This window comes from Apus apus, chromosome 3 (assembly GCF_020740795.1).
Source record: "Apus apus isolate bApuApu2 chromosome 3, bApuApu2.pri.cur, whole genome shotgun sequence".
Taxonomy (NCBI): domain Eukaryota; kingdom Metazoa; phylum Chordata; class Aves; order Apodiformes; family Apodidae; genus Apus; species Apus apus.
In genome coordinates, this window is record NC_067284.1 from 104,006,915 (window position 1) to 104,028,399 (window position 21,485).

At 49.4% G+C, this 21,485-nt stretch overlaps 1 protein-coding gene across 2 annotated transcripts in view; it reads left to right on the top strand.

The window, feature by feature from the left end:
- SELENOI (selenoprotein I) overlaps positions 1 to 21,485 on the top strand; it is a 34,740-nt gene that overhangs the window by 7,126 nt on the left and 6,129 nt on the right. For both annotated transcript variants that reach the window (XM_051615855.1, XM_051615856.1), the window contains exons 2-8: positions 12,404 to 12,472; positions 12,797 to 12,905; positions 14,804 to 14,878; positions 15,327 to 15,589; positions 17,410 to 17,518; positions 19,380 to 19,428; positions 20,353 to 20,533. In XM_051615855.1, coding sequence (XP_051471815.1) covers positions 12,404 to 12,472; positions 12,797 to 12,905; positions 14,804 to 14,878; positions 15,327 to 15,589; positions 17,410 to 17,518; positions 19,380 to 19,428; positions 20,353 to 20,533 — 855 coding nt within the window. The remainder of the gene's footprint in view (positions 1 to 12,403; positions 12,473 to 12,796; positions 12,906 to 14,803; positions 14,879 to 15,326; positions 15,590 to 17,409; positions 17,519 to 19,379; positions 19,429 to 20,352; positions 20,534 to 21,485) is intronic.

The window sequence follows — 21,485 nt, forward strand, 5'->3', positions numbered from 1 at the left end:
ATGCCTTTTATAGCAAAACCACTGCACCCTAAAATCTTTCTGTTTCTGTGTCCAGCAGGAGCTGGTGGTGGCAGCCTGTGGGGAGCACGCAGCCCACAGTGGCACGGGGATGGCTAGTGGCAGCCAGCTTGCTGGTGGCTCTTGTGAGCAAGTTCTTTGTCTCGTTACCTGCGTGGGCAGTAGAGATGAAGTCCTCTTGGTGTGTCTGCTGCCATGTGCCTGCTGGGCTGAGGCTTGGGAACAGCTGTCAGTACTAAAGTGCTCAAGAAGTGTTCAGACACACTGCTCATCCCAGCTTCTCTCTGAAGTGACCTGCTCTTAGCTGTGGGTTTGGCCACTGATGATCTGTGAATCATTCTCCAGCGTGGAGGGGAGTTACCTCAACAGGTTCCAGCTGTGCTCTCCTACCAAGGTGTCCAGCGTGGAGCTGCTCAGAGCAGTCGCTGCAGGATGGCTGCAGCCCTGAGGGCTGACATGTCTTGCATTGGGAAAGGAGGGCTCTTCCGCAACTGCATGTTCCTGAGGGTGGAGAAGGCATCTTGTGCTGAGCAGAGCTTTGTGGGTGAGAGTGTGCAAGCCCTGTGGTGGGTTCATACAGAACAGAGACTTTGCACCAAGTCTGTTATCCCAATAAGAAAAGCACTCAGACTCTGTAAGGTGCCATTTAAAATGCTATTATTAGAGCTATTACTATAAGGAGAGAACAGTGTAGATGATCAAAGAATGACAGAATGGTTTGGGTTGAAAGGGACCTTAAAGATCACGCGGTCCCAACCCCCTGCCATGGGCAGGGACACCTCCCACTAGACCAACTTGCTCCAAGCCCCATCCAGCCTGGCCTTCAACACTTTCAAGAAGGGGAGCATCCACAGCTGCTCTGGGCAACCTGGGCCAGTGTCTCACCACCCTCACAGCAAAGAATTTCTTCCTCAGATCTCATCTCAATCTCCCCTGTTACAGCTTGAAACCATTCCCCCTCATCCTGTCACTCCCTGCCCTTGTCAAAAGCCCCTCCCCAGCTTTCCTGTAGCCCCTTCAGGTACTGGAAGGTGCCCTGAGGTCTCCCCAGAGCCTTGTCTTCTTCAGGCTGAACAATCCCAACTCTCTCAGCCTGTCTCCAGAACAGAGGTGCTCCAGCCCTCACATCATCTGTGTGGCCTCCTCTGGGGTTCTTGCATCCCTTTAGATGGTGGGAACCCCAGGTGGTGTAGCATCAGATGAGCCATCCCTGCACAGGGTGCTGGGCTGACTCTGTCCATAGAGGGTATTTATCTCATTTCGATCATTCAAGTTGTTATAGGATTTTCTTACAGGAAAATGGCTCTGTTCTCAATTTCCAGTGTCAGATGGAAAGGATGATCATGAGAACTTCCTGCTGCACTTGTAGATAAAGGCAAGGGCATGTAGAGGGCCCAGTTACTGATGCTGAGTGAGAGTTGCCTGCAGGCTCCTCCACTGCGACAGGCTGATTTTATCCTGTGGCCAAGGGATCTGTGCAGCACAACGTAGGCCTGTCTATATTCAGGGTGACTGTGATGTGGGTCACTGACTCCTTGATGTACCAGGTCATCACTTCTGGTTAGGTCACCACAGCAGGCTAGGATTGCAGTATGTCAAGCACAGTTGTCCTGCAGCGTCAGATGAGGTGCAGCACACTGAATGCACTAACGTGCTTAGACATGTAGCTGAAAGGATTTCTCGGGGAGATTACTTTCCTCTCCCTTTTCCATATGCCCCTTCCAAGTGGGAACCCCTGATCTCATGGGCTGTCACCAGCCTGAGCCGTAACCAGCAGTAGACCTGCCAGGCGCTGCGGATCCACAAGTCGTGCATGTATTGTGCTTTGGCTATTGATTGAACAATTTCTGTAGGTTCCTTAAGCTGGTCCCAGGTGGTGTTCTCTGCCCTGAAGAGAAGGGTGCTCTTCTCAGTCAACCTCAAGAAACCCTCTTGCCTTCAGACTTCAAGTGCTGTGGAGAGCCAGGCTACAGCTGCTGTGCTTCAGGAAACAGATGGCTGAAAACTGTCCCTGGCAGGCTTTTGTAGGCTGGAAATACCAGCCCTAAAGAGATCTCTGCAGGACAGAGACACCAATGTGTGCCAGTGGCAGTTCAGACCAGTGGAACAGCAACAACAAAACTGGTGGCAAGAGCAGCAGAAAGGAAAGCCTTTGGATGCTGGCAATGTGGAGACTTGAGGCCAAAGTGGTTAAAAGACTGTCTTCCTCATCCCCAGGCAAACAGCTTGCCTTTTCCTGCTGCCTCCTGCAAACAGGGAGGGTGTTGAGGAGGAGAGGAAGCCTTTAGGCCTTGTTCTTGAATCGCTTAACTCCTTCCCTAAGGGCTCTTTTAATTGCTCTGAGACTGTGTGTGTGTCTGCCTTTAACCAACACACACCTCCCCAGGGTGCTGCTCACTGTAAGGAAGTCCTCCTAGACTCATGAACTTCTAAGATGAGCAGCTGTAAAAGAGGTGTTTTTTCTTTTTTTTTCTTCTCTTATTCTGCAGTTAAATTCAGGGTTTTGAACCTCTGCCCAGCTTAGTGTGTCCCTTGCAGCTCTAGTGGTCTGAAAACTGCTCAGCTGCTGTGGTTGGAGGAGACCTGTCAGTGCTTACAGATTAACTGGAAACAACCCAGCTGATGAGCCTTGGCTCAGCTTTTGCTCTGTGCTAAGAAATGAGATGAGGGTAAGGGATTTATCTGGCTTTCTAGAGACACTTCTGATGTGTGTTGTAAGATTTGGATGAATCACAGAATCACTTGGGTTGGAAAAGACCTTTAAGATCATGGAGTCCAACCATTAACCCTACTCTACCAAGTCCAGCGCTAAGCCATAGCCTCAAGTGCCACATCTAGACAACTTTTAAACACATCCAGGGATGGTGACTCAACCACCTCCCTGGACAGCATGTTCCAATAACAGCCTGACAGCTCTTTCAGTTAAAAAGTTCTTCATAATGTCTAGTCTAAACCTCCCCTGGTGCACTTTGAGGCCATTTCCTCTTCTTCTATCACCAGCTACTTGTGAGAAGAGACCAATGCCTACCTCTTTACAACCTCCTTTAGGTAGTTACAGAGGGTGATGAGGTCTCCCCTCTGCCTCCTTTTCTTCAGACAAAGCAGCCCCAGTTCCCTCAGCTGGTCCTCATAGGACTTGTTCTCAAGGCCCTTCACCAGCTTCGTTGCTCTTGTTTGGACACGCTCCAGCACCTCAATGTGTTTCTTGCATTGAGGTGCCCAAAACTGGACACAGTACTCGAGGTGTGGCTTCACCATTGCTGAGTACAGAGGGATGATCACTTCCCTGGTCCTGCTTCCCATGCTATTCCTAATACAGGCCAGGATGCCATTGGCCTTCTTGGCCACCTGGGCACACTGCTGGCTCATATTCAGCCAGCTATTGATCAGAACTCCCAGGTCCAGTTCTTCTGGACAGTTTTCCAACCACTCCTCCTAAGTTCACGATGGGCTTTGGCCCTCCTGATTTTCTCCCTGCATTGCCTTACATCTCTGTAGTCCTCATGAGAGGCCTGTCCTCTCTTTCCAGAGGCCATAAACTCTCCTTTTCTTCTTGAGCTCCAGCCAAATCTTTCTATTCAGCCAGGCCTGTCTTCTTTCCCGACGGCTCATCTTTCTGCACGTGGGTACTGCCTGCTCCTGGACTCCTGAGCTCATTCCACTCCTGGGACCTATTTTGTGTGTCTTTATATCTCCTTGTCTTCAACAAACCTGAAACTGCTACTGGTAGCTGAAGGTGCTGTTTGCTGCTGCCGCCCCAGGTCTGATTTCTGAGTGGTGGCCTTTGCATTACGGCATGTTGGAGATATTGAGCCATATTATGTTTTTAGTCACACAGTGGCTGTGATGAAGCCCTTTGTGGTCAGGGACCTACTGCTACTTCAGTCTACAGTAGGTCCAGCATAGTTTTGTAGGAGGAACTTCAAACCTCTATGGGTTTTTGTATGAGAAGATTACTAACCCAGGGGACATGCCCAGGGATTTGCAGCTTGGCAGTATCAGCTGCCAAACTGCAGGTGCATTAGCACAGCTGTCAGGCCAGGGCTGTTCTTCTCATGATGGTGTATGAGGCTTGTGTGGCTGCAAACCACCTCTTTGTCCCTTCTGTCTGGGGAGGGGAGCTGTCTTTGCTTCTGCACTGATGTTTAGGTGAATGTTTTTATGGCAGTCCCTGCCCTCAAAGCCCTTTATCTGGGCTGCATCCCCAGCAGTGTGACCAAGGGGATTGACCCCTCTGCTCTAAGACCCTCCTACAGTGCTGGGTCCAGCTCTGGGGTCCCCAACACAAGAAGGACACAGAGCTGTTGGAGCAAGTCCAGAGGAGGCCATAGAGATGATCCAAGAGCTGGAGCAGCTCTGCTCTGGAGACAGGCTGGGATAATTGGGGCTGTTCAGCCTGGAGAAGAGAAGGCTCCAGGAAGAGTATCTTCCAGTACCTGAAGGGGCTACAGGAAAGCTGGGGAGGGACTTTTGTCAAGGGCATGGAGTGATGGGACGAGAGGTAATGGTTTCAAGCTGAAAAATATGAGATTGTGATGGGATATGGGGAAGAAATTCTTTGCTGTGAGGCTGGTGAGGCACTGGCCCAAAGAAGCTGTGGCTGCCCCATCCCTGCCAGTGTTGAAGGCCAGGTTGGATGGGGCTTGGACCAACCTGGTCTAGTGGGAGGTGTCCTTGCCCATGGCAGAGGGTTAGAACTGGATGGTCTTTAAGGTCCTTTCCAGCCCCAGCCAGTCTGGGATTCTATGAACTGGGCAGTTTGTGTGATGGATGTGGGTCATGGCACCCTTGTTCTGTCCCACAGTGGGAGCCCTCCCAGCTCTTCTCTAGCTGTGCAGGTCTCTGCTGCCCACAGCCTTCTGCATTTGTTGCCCCACCTGGAACAAAAGATTGCTGGTGGTTGGGGACATCTGCTAAAATCAGGTGGCTTTCTCATGGCTGTGAGTGCAATGGAGGAGCAGGAAGTAGTGCTGCCTCTCAGCAGCCTTTGCTCTTCAGATTTCCTTTAAAAAGAAATGTCTGTTAGTTACTCTGCATTTTTCCTCTTGATATCTGATAGATCTTTGCATACACCTTCCTCCTCTGCTGTCCTGCTTGGAGGACAACCTGTGATGGTTGTCTATGTCTCTTGCACTCTCTGGTTGGAGGAGGCAGACAAAACACTCATACTGCTGCCTCTCTCCCCCCCATCCCTATGGTCAGTGTTTCCACAGAGCCCATCCCAAAATGAACGACCACAGGGATAGGGAAAGGAAGGAGAAATTGAGGTGGGTGACGTGGGTGAGCATGCTGGTATATTTGACTGTTTGACCCCTTTCCATGTACTGGAGGAGCCCTCCTCACACTGCTGGAGAGGGAAGGGTGGCCAGTTGCACGTGGAGGAGAGCCAGGTCACAGCTCTTGCCATTTGTGTTCCTCCAGTGTTGCAAGATGTGCAAAGCAGTCCCTAAAAAATAGGGTAGGTTGCTTGTCAGTTTATTGTGGGTCTCTTTAATTGTAGGGAAAGTTTACTGCAGTGTTTATTGGTGCATGTTCTGTCTTGGCTATGATGAACTCTGTTGTAAAAGTCACTCTTTGCTAATTAGCAGCAAGTATTTGGTTGTCAGGACTGTGGAAGAAAACTGAAATGCATTGTGGAAATTAAAGTATCACTTCCAGTCACTGGCTCAGAAAATGGCTGCGACATTTGGGCTTGTTAATTGACCTGACGTGCTGTGCTTCAAGTCTGGCAGAAAGCAGGATGTCGGGGCTTATGAAATAACACAGCTTTTTTTCTGTTAATTTTGAATTTCCTCTTTGAGGAGAGGTGGGACAAGGAATAAAGAGAGGCAGAGTGTTATGTACTACAGAGGGTTACGTCCTTTGGAAAAAAGTTGTTGCATTTGTGCCTTTCACACAGGCTTTGTTGAAGCTTGAAGGCTGTCTTCCATCTCCCTCCCTGTAGTGCCTTGCTTCACCTGTAATCATCTCCTGAAGTGCGTGGGCTAGTGTTTTCCTATAGTAGGTGCACTTAAAAGTTCAAACTTGATTTCTTTTTCTTGGGATTGTAAAGAATTCTGTCTTCTTGCACTGACTCATGTGTTCTCCTAGTTGGTGGGTTGGCATCAAACCCAGCTCTTACCTGGATTTGACCCAGTTCTGCCATGGCCTCGTGATTCTCTGGAGGAGAGATCTGGGCTGTGATCTTGCAAGCATCTGCATCTCCCCAGTGTTGCATGGCCTCTGCAAGGGGCAGCTCATCCTGGAGGGACCAGTTCACCTCACTGATCTAGCCGGGAATGGAGTCTGAGGTTGTCTGCTGGGTCTGAATGCCCTCGGGAGGGCACGGGTGGATGTTGAAGTGTGCCTGTGGATGGGGATGGAGAGCAGCTGCTGCCTCCTCTCCTGCTCATCCTGGTCCCTTCTGTTCACTTTGGGCACCAGGAGCAGGCTTGCAAAACTAGTCTGATCCCCTCTTGGGTACTTCAGCCCTCTTGTTCAAAGTCTGAAATAGAAATTGCTCTGGCAGCAATAGGAAAGTCTTTTCAGCTCTCGCAGTATTATTGTAACAGGTTTCCTGTTTGTGCATTTTTGCTTCTGCCTTTTCTTTCTCCCCCCATTTTTCCTTCCCAGAGTCACTGCTCTGATCCCTTGATTCCCACTCCAGGGACTTGTTGCTGGTTGATCCTCCTCTCACTGCATCCCTGCGTCAGGCCCCCAGAGGTTCATCTTTCCCACTCACCATCTGTGCATCCTTTCTGTAGCTGATCACCTTGAACTGCAGTGGAAGTGGTGGTGACCTGTATTCATGGGTATTTAATGCTCTGAAACAGAGAGAGCTCCTTGGTTTCAGTGGGAATTGGCTGGCTGTTTGCTGAAGGCTGCCAACAACATCAAGAGTTGCTCCATGATACATATCCATGAGGAAATGTTTTCCTTCCCCAGCATGTTGGTGGGATGGGGTTGGGACTTGGTAGTGGGGTGGTGGGACTGGCTGCCTCCTCTGTCCCACCGTGGGGTGACTCCCAATGCCAGCACAGAACTGCAGCCTTCTGGGTGAGCTGGCTGGAGCTCATGTAGCCAAGGATTGACTTGGATGTGGGTTCCCTATAGGTGGGTTTTTGTAAGATGAGCTCCCGGAGTGACCACAGGCAGAGCCACTGTGCTGGATAGCAATTCTGGCCTGTTGGAGGGGCTGGGTTTGGGTCAGGCTGGATTGAGATGGGCAGTGTGTCAGCTCTGGTTGCTTCAAGCCCAATCCAACCTGGTCTTGAACACTCCCAGGGAGGGGGCAGCCACAGCTTCTTTGGGAAGCCTGGGCCAGGGTCTTGCCACCCTCACAGCAAAGAATTTCTTCCTCAGATCTCATCTCAATCTCCCCACTTGCAGCTTCAAACCAATCCCCCTAATCCCATCCGTCCATGCTCTTGTGAAAAGTCCCTCCCCAGCTTTCCTGTAGCCCCTTCAGGTCCTGGAAGGTGCTCTAAGGTGTCCCTGGAGCCTTCTCTTCTCCAGGCTGAACAACCCAAACTCTCTCAGCCTGTCTCCAGAGCAGAGCTGCTCCAGCCCTTGCATCATCTCAGTGGCCTCCTCTGGACTCATACAGCTCTGTGTCCTTCTTGTGCTGGGGACCCCAGAACTTGGGGTTCCGCAGCAGTATTACTGCTTTGAAGTAGAGCTCTTTTCTGCATGAGCATTGCTGTCTCCAAAGCTGATCCCTCCTGCCAGAGCAGGGCTGTTGTTCCACGGTCCCCAGCCACCACACCTCTGGTTGTAAACATCTCTTCCGCCCCCTGAGCTGTGGGGAGTAGCGAGCTTCTCCCGAGTGCTCATTACACCAGCTTTGCTGGAGGAATGGTCTCACATCTGTGTTTTCAGAAGATGAGGGTTAATCTTGAGCTGATGCCAGTGAGAGTTGAGGCTCTGAATGTGAGAGGGTGTCAACAGGGCAGAAATCTCATTTTCCTGGTGAAATTGCACACCACTCCATGGGGCTCGTGGAGCAAGAAGGAGGTTTCTGCTCAGTGTGGTGGTTCCTCTTGGAGGGGAGAGGCTCTGACCTTGCTGGGCCCCTGGATGCTGTGTTTTGAAGCATCTTTAAATGCTAAATGTCTAAAACCTGCATGGTGGGAAACTGGCAGGAGAAGGGAAGCAATGTTGGCATTGAACTTGTGCTGCTGCCAGCTCAGGCGGTCCCTAATGTAGGTGAACAGGCAGATGGGACATCCCTTGTGCTGGGTTCTGCCTGCTGAGCTGCTTGTGGTAGAAGCTCATGTAGTGGTTGGGGATTTACCACTGCCAATGTGCTCTGTTCTTATGCCAGCTGAGAAATGACCTTAGGAAGGATAAACAAGACTTGGGTTAATAAGTACTGTTAAAGCACAGGGTGACTTCTGCTGCATCAGCGGAGGGTGGGCATAGTGCAAACTTGACTTGTTTGCCCTGGCACGGCTATGCTCTGTTACATTCTTAAAAGCATGGAACGGTTTGGGTTGGAAGGGACCTTAAAGCCATGGGCAGGGACAGCTCTCACTAGACCAGCTTACTCCAAGCCCCATCCAACCTGGCCTTCAAAACTTCCACAACCTGGGCCAGTGTCTCACCACCCTCACAGAAAAGAATTTCTTCCTCAGATCTCATCTCAATCTCCTCTGTTGCAGCTTGAAACTGTTCCCCCTCATCCCATCACTCCATGCCCTTGTCAAAAGTCCCTCCCCAGCTTTCCTGTAGCCCTTTCAGGTCCTGGGAGGTGCTCTAAGGGCTCCCTGGAGCCTCCTCTTCTCCAGGCTCAACAACCCCAAGTTTCTCAGCCTGTCTCCAGAGCAGAGCTGCTCCAACCCAATTCACTTATCTTGAGCCTGATGGAAGAATGTTCTTAGCCTTGTGCCTTCTTCATACTTAGGGAGGTTTAGTGGCTCCCTGTGCCCTGCTCCTGGTGCAGGTGGTAAATGTGAGCTCGTGGCTAGCCATGGACCTTGCTGGAGTGCCTGTGAGTAAAATGGGGAGTGCAAATCCATCTTTGCTTGCTGTCTCCAGTGCAGGTGCCTGTGTCACCAGTGGTGTCCTCCCCCAGCACACCCTGGTTCTTTCTGGGTGTCTGACACCGGTGTGCCCAGGACACCCGTGCGACACTGCCTGGTCTGCCACTGGCTCCGCATAGCCAGGTTACTTAAAAGAGGAATTGTTTTTCTGGAGTGGCTGTTAGTAGAATCTGGACTATTAATATGTATTTTTTTTCCTCCTTGGACACGTAATTGAGTCTTCCAGACGTGTCCTGGTTGCATGATTAATGTTGTTTTTGAGCTGTATGAGCCATTTGTGTCTGTAAATTCAATAACGATGCCGGTCAGCTCGTTCTGCACCCAGGACTGTCTGCTGGGGTGCCCTGTGGCACCCTGCAGAGGGGCTGGATGGTGCCAGCCAGGGGCTGAGCCATCCCATGGCTGTCCTGGCACAGACAGGGTGCAGAGGAGCCTGCAGGTGATAAAATTGTTGCTGCAAAGGTGGCTTTGCTCTTTCCTTAAGGAGTTCAAAACCAAATCCCAGGGGACTGGGCTGTGTTGACTCCTTCCTACAGTCATGAAGAGAAGCTGTATCTGCTTGCACAGGGTGATTTTAGAGCCAGCTTTGATAGGAGAACTCGGGGGGGGGGGGGTACCAAATACCTTCTGTGCAGTCACACTTCTCGTTTGATCTTCTCTCTGTGAAAATGAGGGAGAAATCAGAGCCCTAGCTTGGTGGTAGTCATCAGCTGTGCTAGAAAAATTACATGAAGGAGGGCAGTAGTCACATGTGTGAGTTGCTAGACCAACACGTAGAGATCCAAAATGGAAAAGGTGGCGCTGATTTGCAGTGGGGATGAGGTGGGTGAATGACAGAGCCAGAGCTCTGTGGTGAGCTGAAAGACCACTTGTGATATGAGTTTGGGGGAGTATGAGTATCTCAGCCTGGTGCTCTTGGGGACAGTCAGGACCCTTCCTCAGCTTAGCTCTAAGGTGCAATTGTGTATGAATAGGCAGACTGGGACAGATATCCTGAGCCTGTATTTCTCTGGGAATGTTAGTCTCCAAAAATTATGGCCCTGGAGGGCTGGCACAGGAAGGAGGAGCCTGGCTGAGGGCTACCTTCAAGTCAGGGGAGTGAGCTGCAAGTGAAGCATCTCCACAGCTTGCTTTGCTTCCAGGTCTGACCACAAATAAGCCCCATACCTTGAGATGATGACCATTCCCGTCCTTGGCTGTCCCTCATCCTTTGTCCACTGCCAACATCCCCACCAGGGCTTGCCCTTCTCTGTGGAGAGGAGAGCTTGTCTGCTGTGCAGGTTGGGAAAGAGGTAAAGAGGTGGAATGTCCATAGGAAGGAAAGCAGATGACAAAAAGCAGTTGTGAGGAGGCTGGGTATGGTGGGTGTTTCTGAGCTTTGTAGCTGAAGGTGCCTGGCAGGTCACTGATGTTCTGGCAGGTGACTGTGCAGGGCAGTCTGCTGTGTTCTGGCTGCCCAGAGCCCTGTCCTTTAGGGTGACAAGTGGCCTGTGTCAGAGCTAGCCCCAGCTCAGTCCTTTGGGTCTGTTGTTGTGCTCTGAGCTGGCAGAGGACTTGTTGGCTCAGCAGGCAGAAAGGTGTCCCTCCAGGAGGTGGGTTGAAGCTGGGGTGGTTGTATCGGCAAACCTCTGCAGAACAACTGCCTTCTCCCTGAGTAAATGAGTCATTCCAGGCCTTTGAGTTCTACAAGCAAGGTGGTACCATAGGGAAAAGCTGCTTATTGACTGTTATCCCCAGTCCCCAGTTGTGAGGGGAGAGCGGGAAGCTTCCTGGGACATGGGGCTGAGGAAACTTCCCTGAGGTGCCTTGCAAAACAGCATCACAGAAATCCCAGAGCCCTGCCCCTGCCTTGCTCCAAGTGTTTGGCTCCAAGTGTTTTGTCTGTTTTCTTGCTCCAGGCTGTTCTGGGGATAATGAGATTTAATCAATCTCCAGCTCTACCCCTCCCCTAACCAGTTCAAATCCTATTATCTTGTAAAGCATTTGGAATTCTGTCCCCCAAAATTGCATTAAGCTGGGATGGAAATTCCTTCTGGCTTAGACCTTGCCTCCATATGGCATTGAGGTCAGGGTTTTGTTGCTGCTTGCTCTGCAGCTCCTGCAGGCTTGCTGGCATGGGGACATCAGTGTTGGGGCTGACTCCCAGTGAGGTGGACTGATCTGTCATGGGGAGCACAGGGAAGAGCTGGCGGGGGGAGTACAGGAATCATGGAATCACAGACTGGATGAGGTTGGAAGAGGCCTTAAAAGATCATCTGGTTACAACGTGCCCCGCCCCAAGCAGGGACACCTTCCACTAGACCAGGTTGCTCCAAGCCACATCTAGCCTGGCCTTTGAACACTTCAGGGGTGGGGCATCCACAGCTTCCCTGGGATACCTGTTCCCGTGGAATGCTTGCTGAGAATGGGAATCACTCAGGAACAAACGGTGTAAGTTGTAAGCCTGTGTGCACATAGTGTTTTGGACTAACTGCGGATCCTGCAGGACAAGGGAGGAAGTTGAAGACCTTGTTTGTAAATACCTGCTGTCTGTCTGGGAGGAGAAAGTCTCTTCCAAGTGACTGGAGATGGTGACACAGTGATAGCTGCCATCTCAGTTGGCTTAATCCTTGACTGAAGCATGCCAGCTCCTGTGCAGGACCTCTGGGGTCAGTCACTGGTTGTGTGTGGGTGATTCAGAGCTGTCAGCACAGAAATATCTCCCTTGAATCTCTGTGTTAGAGATGGTCAGAGACCAGTCTCTTGTTTTGGGGACACCACTAAGGGTCTCATCACTCTCCTCCTGCAGCCTTTGGCAAAAGGGGTGCTGAGGTGGGAAAGCTTAAGGAGCCTGGACACCAGTGGAACTCCAGGAGTGACCCCAGTGCTCATGGCTGGTGGGGAAGGCTCCCCTTACCATTCCACATAGTTCCTTTGGATGCTGAGCTGAGAAGGTCCCTGGTCCTGTTTCTCCTGTGGGACAGGACTCTACAGGGTTACTCAAAAAAGAGCATTCCAAGCTGTCCTTAGTGGGTCAGTCCCACAGTTGCTGACCTTGAGTCTTTTCCTGCCTTCCAAAACCTGTTTTGTTGTGTTCCTTCCAAAAACTGTTGTCGCACCCCTGTGGAGGGGAGGTGCATTGAGATATGCACCCGAGAGGTGTGTCTCTGGGTCTCTGAGTCGTGTTGCTGGAGCTGGTGGGTGATTTTCAGGTTATTTAGCTCCATCCCTGGTGACATTCCATCCCTGACTCAAGCATTCTTGCAATACCAAGACTTGGGTAGCAGGTGTCCTCACAGAAAGCTTGATACTGGGGGTCTCTGGCTCTTCTCAAGAGGTGTTGGAGCCCTAACTTTTGGTTTTTGTTTTGCCCTTGTCGTTCACAGTACAGTGCCGTGGACAGCAGCCCCCTGTCTCTTTACATCATGCATCCCTTCTGGAACACCATAGTGAAGGTGAGACCTTCTCCTGTTCTGAGCAGGACAGTGAAATTCCAGTTGCCACAAAGTCTTCTCTGTAAAACTGCCAGCTGAAAAGTCCTGCTTCATTTGTGGTGCAGCTAATTGTCAAGGGTGCTGCCTTCCAGCCTGCAGCCCACCCTGAGCTTGCTGCATGACAGCCAACAGCTTCCTGCTGCTCCGTGGTATGCCAGGTGTGACTAAGCAGTGTTGTCTAACACCCAGACGATTGCAAGCAGGTCTCTGCTGTGGATGGGAGCAACACGTGGTCCTTTTACACATTCTAATGAGTTCATGTGTTCTTATGCTGCTTTCCCATAGATCTTCCCTACCTGGCTGGCCCCAAATTTGATAACGTTTTCTGGCTTCCTGCTGCTTGTCTTCAACTTCTTCCTCATGGCATACTTCGACCCTGACTTTTATGCTTCTGGTAAGGTTGCATGTTCCTATTCGGAAGCAAAGCATCGGAGTGGTGACATTTGTCACATCTTTTGCTGTGACTTCTGCTGCTTGTTGATAAGGCCTCCTAGTCTGGGCATTCCCAGAGGCAGGTGGCTGTGCCAGGGGAAGGACACAGTTGAGGGGCTGAACTTGCTGGGCTTCATGATGAGGACTTGTCCAAGTATGTCACCTAGATGGGAGCCTGGCTGTCAGTGTGCAGGTGAAGGAGGAGGAAACAGCCCAAATCTTGAGTAGGAATTGGCTCTGCCTGCAAAGCAGACAAGGACCCAGTGCCCTCATTTTAAAATCTGACAAGGTGAGGTGGGAAACTGCTTCCCTGAAGTTGGCAGGTAGAGCCTTGTTCTTTGCATCCCAGCTAATTGCCCTCTTACAAAAACATGCCAGCACCACATTTAGACTAACCAAGGCAAAATCCTCCTTCTCAGCTTCAGCATTCTACATAAGGCAAGGGTTTCCACAGCTTTAAACTTTTAACAGTACTCATGGTCATTGTGAATCTAAAGGTTCATTTCTGTCCTCTACCTCATGGGAGTGTCCCAGGGAAAATATTAATACAGCATGGTAACTCTCAATCACTTATTGATAGGTTCCTTTATTTTTCTCTCCCTTTGCCCCTGCCAGGTTTGGTTTAGGTTGCTCAGAAAAGTTCATCTAGTTCTTTTAAAACTGAGCCAATCATAAAAACACAGTTAAGTGGGAAAAATACTGGTTTCTTGGGGTTGCCTTTAGGTGGACGAGTACTATTCTCCATAGACCAGGCTTTCAAAAGCTCAGGTGGCATCAGTGGCTGTTAGCTGAGATTTAGACTGCGTTTTGGTCCATGATCCATGAGAAGAAAACTGACAGTAGCTCAGGGGAGGAAGCTCAGAATCCCCAGGACATCAGATGTCCAGAAGCCTGGGCCCTGCCAAAGGGATGGTGAGGCTCATGCTTTGGGACCCTTTTATGCATTCATGTTACACATGTCCCACTTGGAAAGACAACTTTTCATTTTGCTGCTGAGACCTCCAGAAACTTGTGCTTTTTCCTCCTTAGATGGTTTTGTAGATGTGATGCCCTCCATTTGCTGCTGGAAAGGCACCATCATGCTGCTCTAAGGAAGCAGGAGGTGGCATTCCATGGAATTGTTGTTCCCCTTGGGAGACAGTGTACCCTCCCTGTGAGGCTGCTGCCAAGAAACTGTGCCTCTTCCTGCTTTTTTTCAAATGCCTCTTTGGGCTCCCTGAGTTGCAGACAGCTAAGCTGTGTATCTGCCAAAACAGTGCAGGAGGAGGTGGAGATGTTGTTAAAGAGGAACTCATGTTTCAAGACTGGAGAGGGGGTGGGGAACCCTGGCATGCTTCTGCAGAGGCAGGATGTCACCACATCCCAAAGAGGCTCTACTTGATGCTCTATGAGCAAGTGGTTGAGGGAATTCTGATCTGCGCACACTTCATAGAATCACTGGCTGGTTTGGTTTGGAAGGGACCTTAAAGATCATCTAGTTCCACCCCCCTGCCATGGGCACAGACACCTTCTGCTGCACCAGGTTGCTACACCTGGAATGTCCCTTCCATATCATGTGTTTGGGCTACAGTTGGTAGCTGACATCACCAGTTCTTAGATCTTGAGACTTTGGGGAGCTGGGGAGAGAAGACAACTATGTTCTGGAAAGTAAGTCATCGGTGACCTGGTTTCACATTGTGTTGTGGAACAGCTCTGCCATCACATCCTGGAAAGCTAACATCTCAGTTTGGCTGTTTGAGATGTGTAGGTGCTTTGTCCTGGTGAGCTGCCCATCCTTGTCGCTGTGCCTCTTGTGCCAAAATAAACCAGGGGAGAGTGCACACTGAGGAGTCCTGACCTGGGTCTTTCTCATCTCCACAGCTCCTGATCACCAGCATGTTCCGAACACAGTGTGGGTCATTGTGGGTCTCCTCAACTTCATTGCCTATACATTAGGTAAGACTTTATCTAGTTGATTGTGGGGGTTTGTGTCTGTTGTCTGTCTATGTTGTGGCTACTTGTTTCTTATTTCTAAGCCCATTGAGAAATTTTTTATTTTGGGCTCCTGCCATCCACTAATCCAACTGCTTCCCAGGCTGCTAGAACATTTTCTGGGAGCCGCTTTGTGAAGCGAGTAGAACTGACTGATGCTGGAACTGACTTTGGGACGAATTGTGAAATTCTGTCTTTGGTCTGCTGTAAATAAATATCATCTTGTCAGACTATTGTGTTTTTCCGCCTTAAATAAAGCAGGGGGCTGGGAACAACACTGCCCATTAAAGGATGGAGATGGTGAAAACTGCTGTTTGCTAGCTTCTGTGCACGATGTCTGCTGCAAACTGGCCCATGACTTTGTATGGGAGTGTCCAGCAAAAGCCCTCATTTCTCCTTCTTCTCTTCCTAGATGGTGTTGATGGGAAGCAGGCTCGTCGGACTAACTCAAGCACGCCTTTGGGAGAGCTCTTTGATCATGGCCTGGACAGCTGGGCATGCGTGTTCTTTGTTGTGACAGTCTACTCTACCTTTGGACGAGGCTCCACGGGTGTCAGTGTCTTCGTTCTCTACCTCCTCTTATGGGTGGTCTTGTTTTCATTCATCCTCTCCCACTGGGAGAAGTATAACACAGGGATTCTCTTCCTGCCCTGGGGATATGACATCAGCCAGGTGGTAAGTACATCCCGCGGCTGCTGCTCGGCTTCAGCAGAAGTTCCATAACCTGCTGGTGTGCCTGGAGCTTCCCTCACCTTCACGTGTGCCCTTACAGAACAGGTATATGGCTCTGGATCAGGAAAATCAGGTAACTGAGGCTACTGACAAAGGTCCATCCAGAGAGTTGCCAAGGCAGTCTGCCCCATGCATTAGGACTGCCTCTGCTAAGAACAAAAGGAAGGTAATTGTTGTAGGAGATTCAAGTGGAACTGAGGGCCCTATATGCCAACCAGAAGAATCCTCAGGGAGGTCTGCTGCCTCCCTGGGGCCCAGGTTAGCGGTGTTACCAAGAAACTCCCAGGCCTGGTGCAGCCCTCTGATTACTACCCACTAGTGGTCATGCAGGTGTTGCCTCTACTTGGTTTCTGTTGTCCTGAGAGGCATGTTTTGGCCACCTGAATTATCACTCTAATTAGTTTTGTGCATTACACCAACGTGGCTATGTTCAAGTTGAGAAATTTGGGGTGTCTTTTGATACTAGCGGGATTCCCAACTCTCACTAAGGACTTCTCTGCAGGAAATGCTTTCTGAAGGCACTTCAGAATTGGGAGCAAACTCTGGATGATACACAATTCACCTTTTCTACTTGTGGCTGAACTTCTTAGCAGCAACACAATACTCCTTTATCTTCTGGCTTACCAGATGCTGGGTGGGAAATGCAACAAGTTTGGAAGAAGAGTTCAATTAATGCAGGTGCATTAATTGCAGTAATAATCTCTGCTAGCAGAGGGAGACCATAGTTGGTCCCCCCTAACTAAACTCTGACCCCTTTCTCCAAAAGCATTGCTTGACTCTTAATGCTTTTAGATCTCTGCCTGTTGCAGGGAGGCAGCAGGTTGGAGGGCTAAGCTACCCTGCAGTGCGCATTACCAGCTTCAGGGTTACTGTTAGAACTGAAATATCCCTTGGGAGTTTTTCCCTGTGATTGCTTCACCAGAGGGATAATAATAAGTCTGTGAACAAACCCTCCAGGGTCACTGCAACTTGTGGTATAAAACCTCTATCTCGTGGTTCAAGAATCGTAGAATTACCAAATTGTTTTGGTGGGAAAAGACCTTTAAGATTATCAAGTCCAACCGTTACCCAGCACTGCCAAGGCCACCACCAAACCATGTCCCTCAGCACCACAGCTACACAGCTTTGAAATCCCTCCAGGAATGGGGACTCCACCACTGCCCTGGGCAGCCTGGGCCAGGCCAACCCCTTCCAGGACAAAATTGTTCCCAATATCCAATCTAAACCTCCCTTGGCACAACATGAGGCCATTTCCTCTTGTCCTAGCACTTGTTCCTTTGGAGAAGAGGCCAGCTACCCCGTGGCTCCAACCTCCTTTCAGGCAGTTGTAGAGAGCAAGAAGGTCTCCCCTCAGCCTCCTTTTCTCCAGGCTGAACACCCCCAGTTCCCTCAGCTGCTTGTAGACCTGTGCTCCAGTCCCTCCCCAGCTCCATTGCCCTTCTCTGGCCACAAACATCTTTTGAGTTCAGGCTGTGCCTGGGCATCTTTGCTCTTGCTGTGAGGAGCAGCTCCTGGTTATATTCTTCTCGGCACCTACTACACTTACTAAGTCTGGTCTCATAACATGGGATGTCTGTGGATTTTTGGTATTTTTTCTCCTTGCTGCTGGTGGGGAGCACTGGACATGATATAGCTTAGAGTGCCCTTCTGGAGCTGCCTTCCCCAAAGCTGCCTCCACATCCCTGGTGCTGCCTACTCGGGTGCTGCTGGACTTGCGTGTCTGGTTGGTTGCTCACACCTGCTTCTTTTGTACTTTCTTTCAGACCATTTCAATTGTCTACATAGTGACAGCCATTGTGGGAGTTGAGGCCTGGTATGCACCTTTCCTGTTTAATTTCTTATATAGAGACCTATTCACTGCAATGATTATTGGTAAGAAACTCCATGTTGAAGCCTGTCTTTTAAACTCCACCTTTTTGCTGAAAGCCAATGTCTTAATTACATGATAACACTGTTCTGTTTGCTGTAATGAAAGTTCCTGTAGGCTGTTATTGAAGTGACTAATCGAGGGTGTTCTTGCAGCCTGTACTTTCCCAGGATTTCAAAATACTGTTTTCTTCTGCATAGTTACTTTGGAGAACTTAACTCCAATATGCCCAAGTCTCTTTGCTCACCAAAAAAAACAAGGAATTGGAGCACTGCACTCGTGCTTTGCATATGTTTTGTGCCAGTCCTGAGGGTTTAGGTGCTGCTTGGGAGTTAGCCCTGGTGCTGCAGGTTAGTGTGGGCAGAAATAAAATGATTCCTGGCCTGGAGCAGCATAGTGAGCAGATGAGAGAGGCTGAGGGTGGTGGCTGCTGCTCAGGGTTGGGGGTGCCAGGGTGCTGGGAGCCCAGCACCAGCCCCTGGGTGCTGAACAGGAGACTCATGCCTAAGATCTGTGAGCAAGCAGGCAAAAACGCATCTCCTCTAAATAGCTGTGTTGCCCTGAGTGCTGGGACTGTGGGCTTTGTGTTGCCCGGGGGAAACATGATTTGTTTTCAGTCAGATCTGTGGGGTTTAGGGGGATAAAATGCAGCCCAGTGTGGGTGCTGGGAGTGGGTGGGGTCCCCTTGGCACTCGGGCTGTTTGCAGAATGCACTTACTTTGCTGTTTAGGGCTGCATCTCGCCTGGCAGCATGGCCAGGGCAGGACTCGGATCCCAAACATGGAGCCTGTGGCTGCCGAAGGGGGAAGGTTACAGCCATGGAAGTGGGGAAAAGCACTCTGCTGTTTGGGGATCCTGCCCTCCAACTACCCAGCTAAAAATTATATAAAATAAGTGAACAAAATGAAATAAAAGTCCAGCCTTCCTCTCCAGTGGTCAGTGAGAACAAGCTTCTGCAAAGGAGGGAGTAAGGCAGGTGAAGCTCAGCAGGGGAGAGCTGTGTGTGCTCAGTGAAATTTGGCTTATTCAGAAGTTCTTAGTTTAATTTTTCTTAGTCCATGTCCCTTTCTTCGAGTTTAATTGTAACTACTTAATTTCAAGTAATTGTCTTGAATCTAATGCTTGCACTTTTCTTAATTTGAGCTTTGCTTTGGCAGCTGTGGAACTGAATGTATGAATAATAAATGCACTTTTCCTACATTAAAAACAGAGCACGGTGCCTACATTGCCTGGATTGGTGCACTTGCATAGGAGCTGAATTATGAAAGCAGGAATATTTACAGTTCTGTTAAAATACCTAGTGCTATATAAACATGGGAGGAGTTGTGAGAGACTCACAGGTTTGAGTGCAGCAGATGATGTTCTCTATTGAGGTCTAAATTTCTTCAAAGTTATTTGAACTCTTTGTGTCATTTATCAAGTTAAATGACATGAACTTCTTTGCATGATGGGGACTCAAAATGCTTGCTCACAGTGGGAGTGATAGCAAATGGGCTTTGTTACAAAGACTGAAAACTATTGTGCACAGCCATGTCACTTGTGGAGTTTGAACTCTCCTCATGTCTCATTACAGACAGTATTATAATTAAACTTCATAACTTTTTAAAGCATAATACTAAGCTTGTTGATGCAGCTTCTTAAAATTGTGATGCCTTTAATCTCTAGGAGACCTTAACTTGTAATTACAGCTCTTGGAGCAGAATTACAAGCACCTACTTTCAAGTGTGCCAAGCTATTCTTGGGGCACCTCTGAGCTATTTTTGTTGCACACAACTTAAACCCGAGCACAACCACCTGCCCGTTCGTGGGGTGCATGTGATGATCTCCCTCCTTCCCGGGGCAGTAACAGGGCTCTCTCTCTTCCAGCTTGCGCCCTCACTGTGACACTGCCGATGAGCCTGTATAACTTCTACAAGTAAGTTTCTCTGTCCTCAGTTCTCCCTCCCTGCACCAGCACCTTTGCAAGAGCCCCCCAAACCTTGTAGAACTTGGTTTCCTTAGTAGACTCATGCAATTGTTTTCATTGGAAAAGACCTTTGAGATCATTGAGTCCCACCTTCAACCCAGCACTGCCAAGGCCACCACTAACCGATGTCTCTCAGCACCACAGCTACATGGCTTTGGAATCCTTCCAGGGATGAGGACTCCACCACTGCCCTGGGCAGCCTATGCTAGAGCCTGACAACCCTTGCCATGAAAAATTGTTCCCAATATCCAATCTTAACATCCCCTGGCACAACTTGAAGCTGCTTCCTCTTGTTGTGTTGCTTGTTCCTTTGGAGAGGAGACTGACCCCCCCCAGCTCCAACCTCCTTTCAGGCAGCCGTAGAGAGAGAGAGAAGGTCTCCCCTCAGCCTCCTTTTCTCCAGGCTGAACACCCCCAGTTCTCTCAGCTGTTCCTCTTGAGACTTGTGCTCCAGACCCTTCTCCAGCTTTTTTGTTTTCAGATTACTTTTTTCCGTGTCACAAAATGGCTCTGACAAACCAGAATGTCCCAGAGTACATGGTGAACTGGGAGGAGGGCTGGCAGCCTGCTAGGCTAGGACTTTCAGAAGAGCCCCCAGCTTTTTCGGGCTTGTCTTGTTGGTCACAACCCAGAGAGCCAGACAACCAGGTGCTTCTGCAATTCAAGATTGTGAAGGTTTTGATTTAACAGTGAAGGTGTGCATCTTCCTCCTCTAATTGTGGTTATGACTGATATCAGCAGTTTTGAGTAGCAGACTGGCCAGTGAGGTTTTGCCACCCTCTTCTAAAGATAGGGATCACCAGGTATTTCTTAGCTGGGGTTCCATTTTCATGATATTTTCATGGTATTTTCTTTTTTTCACTTGCTTTTCAGGGCCTATAAAAATAACACCTTGAAGCACCATTCGCTGTACGAAATCATGCTGCCGCTGGTATCCCCAGTGTTGCTTTTTCTGCTCTCCACCACTTGGATCTTCATGTCCCCGACAGACATCCTGGAGGTCCATCCCAGGCTCTTTTATTTCATGGTTGGAACGGCCTTTGCAAACATTTCTGTAAGTGGCTTTTGCTGTGTCCTCCATTTTATGCACTGGTGAGAGTGAAACCTGCTGGGACAGCTGGGAGGCAGGAAGAAAAAAAGCAGCTCAAATGTGAAGATACAAGGGAGATACAATCATGGAATAATTTTGGTTTGAAAAGAACTTTAAGATCATTGAGTCCAACCATTAACCCAGTACTGCCAAGGCCACTACTAAACCACGTCCCTCAGCACCACATCTGCATGGATTTGAAATCCCTCTAGGAATGGGGTCTCCACCACTGCCCTGGCCAACCTGTGCCTGACAACTCTTTCCATTGATAAGTTGTTCCCAATATCCAATCTAAACCTTCCCTGGCACAACTTGAGGTCATTTCCTCTTGTCCTGCTACTTTTTCCTTGCGAGAAGAGACAGACCTCCCCTGGCTCCAACCTCCTTTCAGGGAGTTGTAGCGACCAAGAAGGTCTCCCCTCAGCCTCCTTTTTTCCAGGCTAAATGATGCAAAGATTAACTTAACAGCTTTTCTATTTTGCTGTGATTTAAAGAACAAACAGGAAAGTAGACAGGATTTGGGGTCTGCGATTTTTGTGCTGCATCTCTCACTCTTGAGAAACTAGAGAATTAACTAAATTGAGTGTGCAACCTCTGTCCTCTGAATAGCAAGCTGCTAATACAAAAGGAGTTCCTGCTTCCTTTTTTTCCAATTAAATAAAAAATGGGGAGACTGAAGCTTCTGTCAAAATCTGATTTAGCTGCATTTTGCATTTTTGCTTGAGACCTTAACAAAGACGCCCATGCTTGTCACCTCAGACACAGCTTTGTGTCCATGTGCTGGGTCACAGAATCATAGAATCCCAGTCTCGTTTGGGTTGGAAGAGACTTTAAAGATGATCTAGTTCCACCCCCCTGCCATGAGTAGGGACACCTCCCACTAGACCAGTTTGGTCCAGCCTGGCCTTCAGCACTT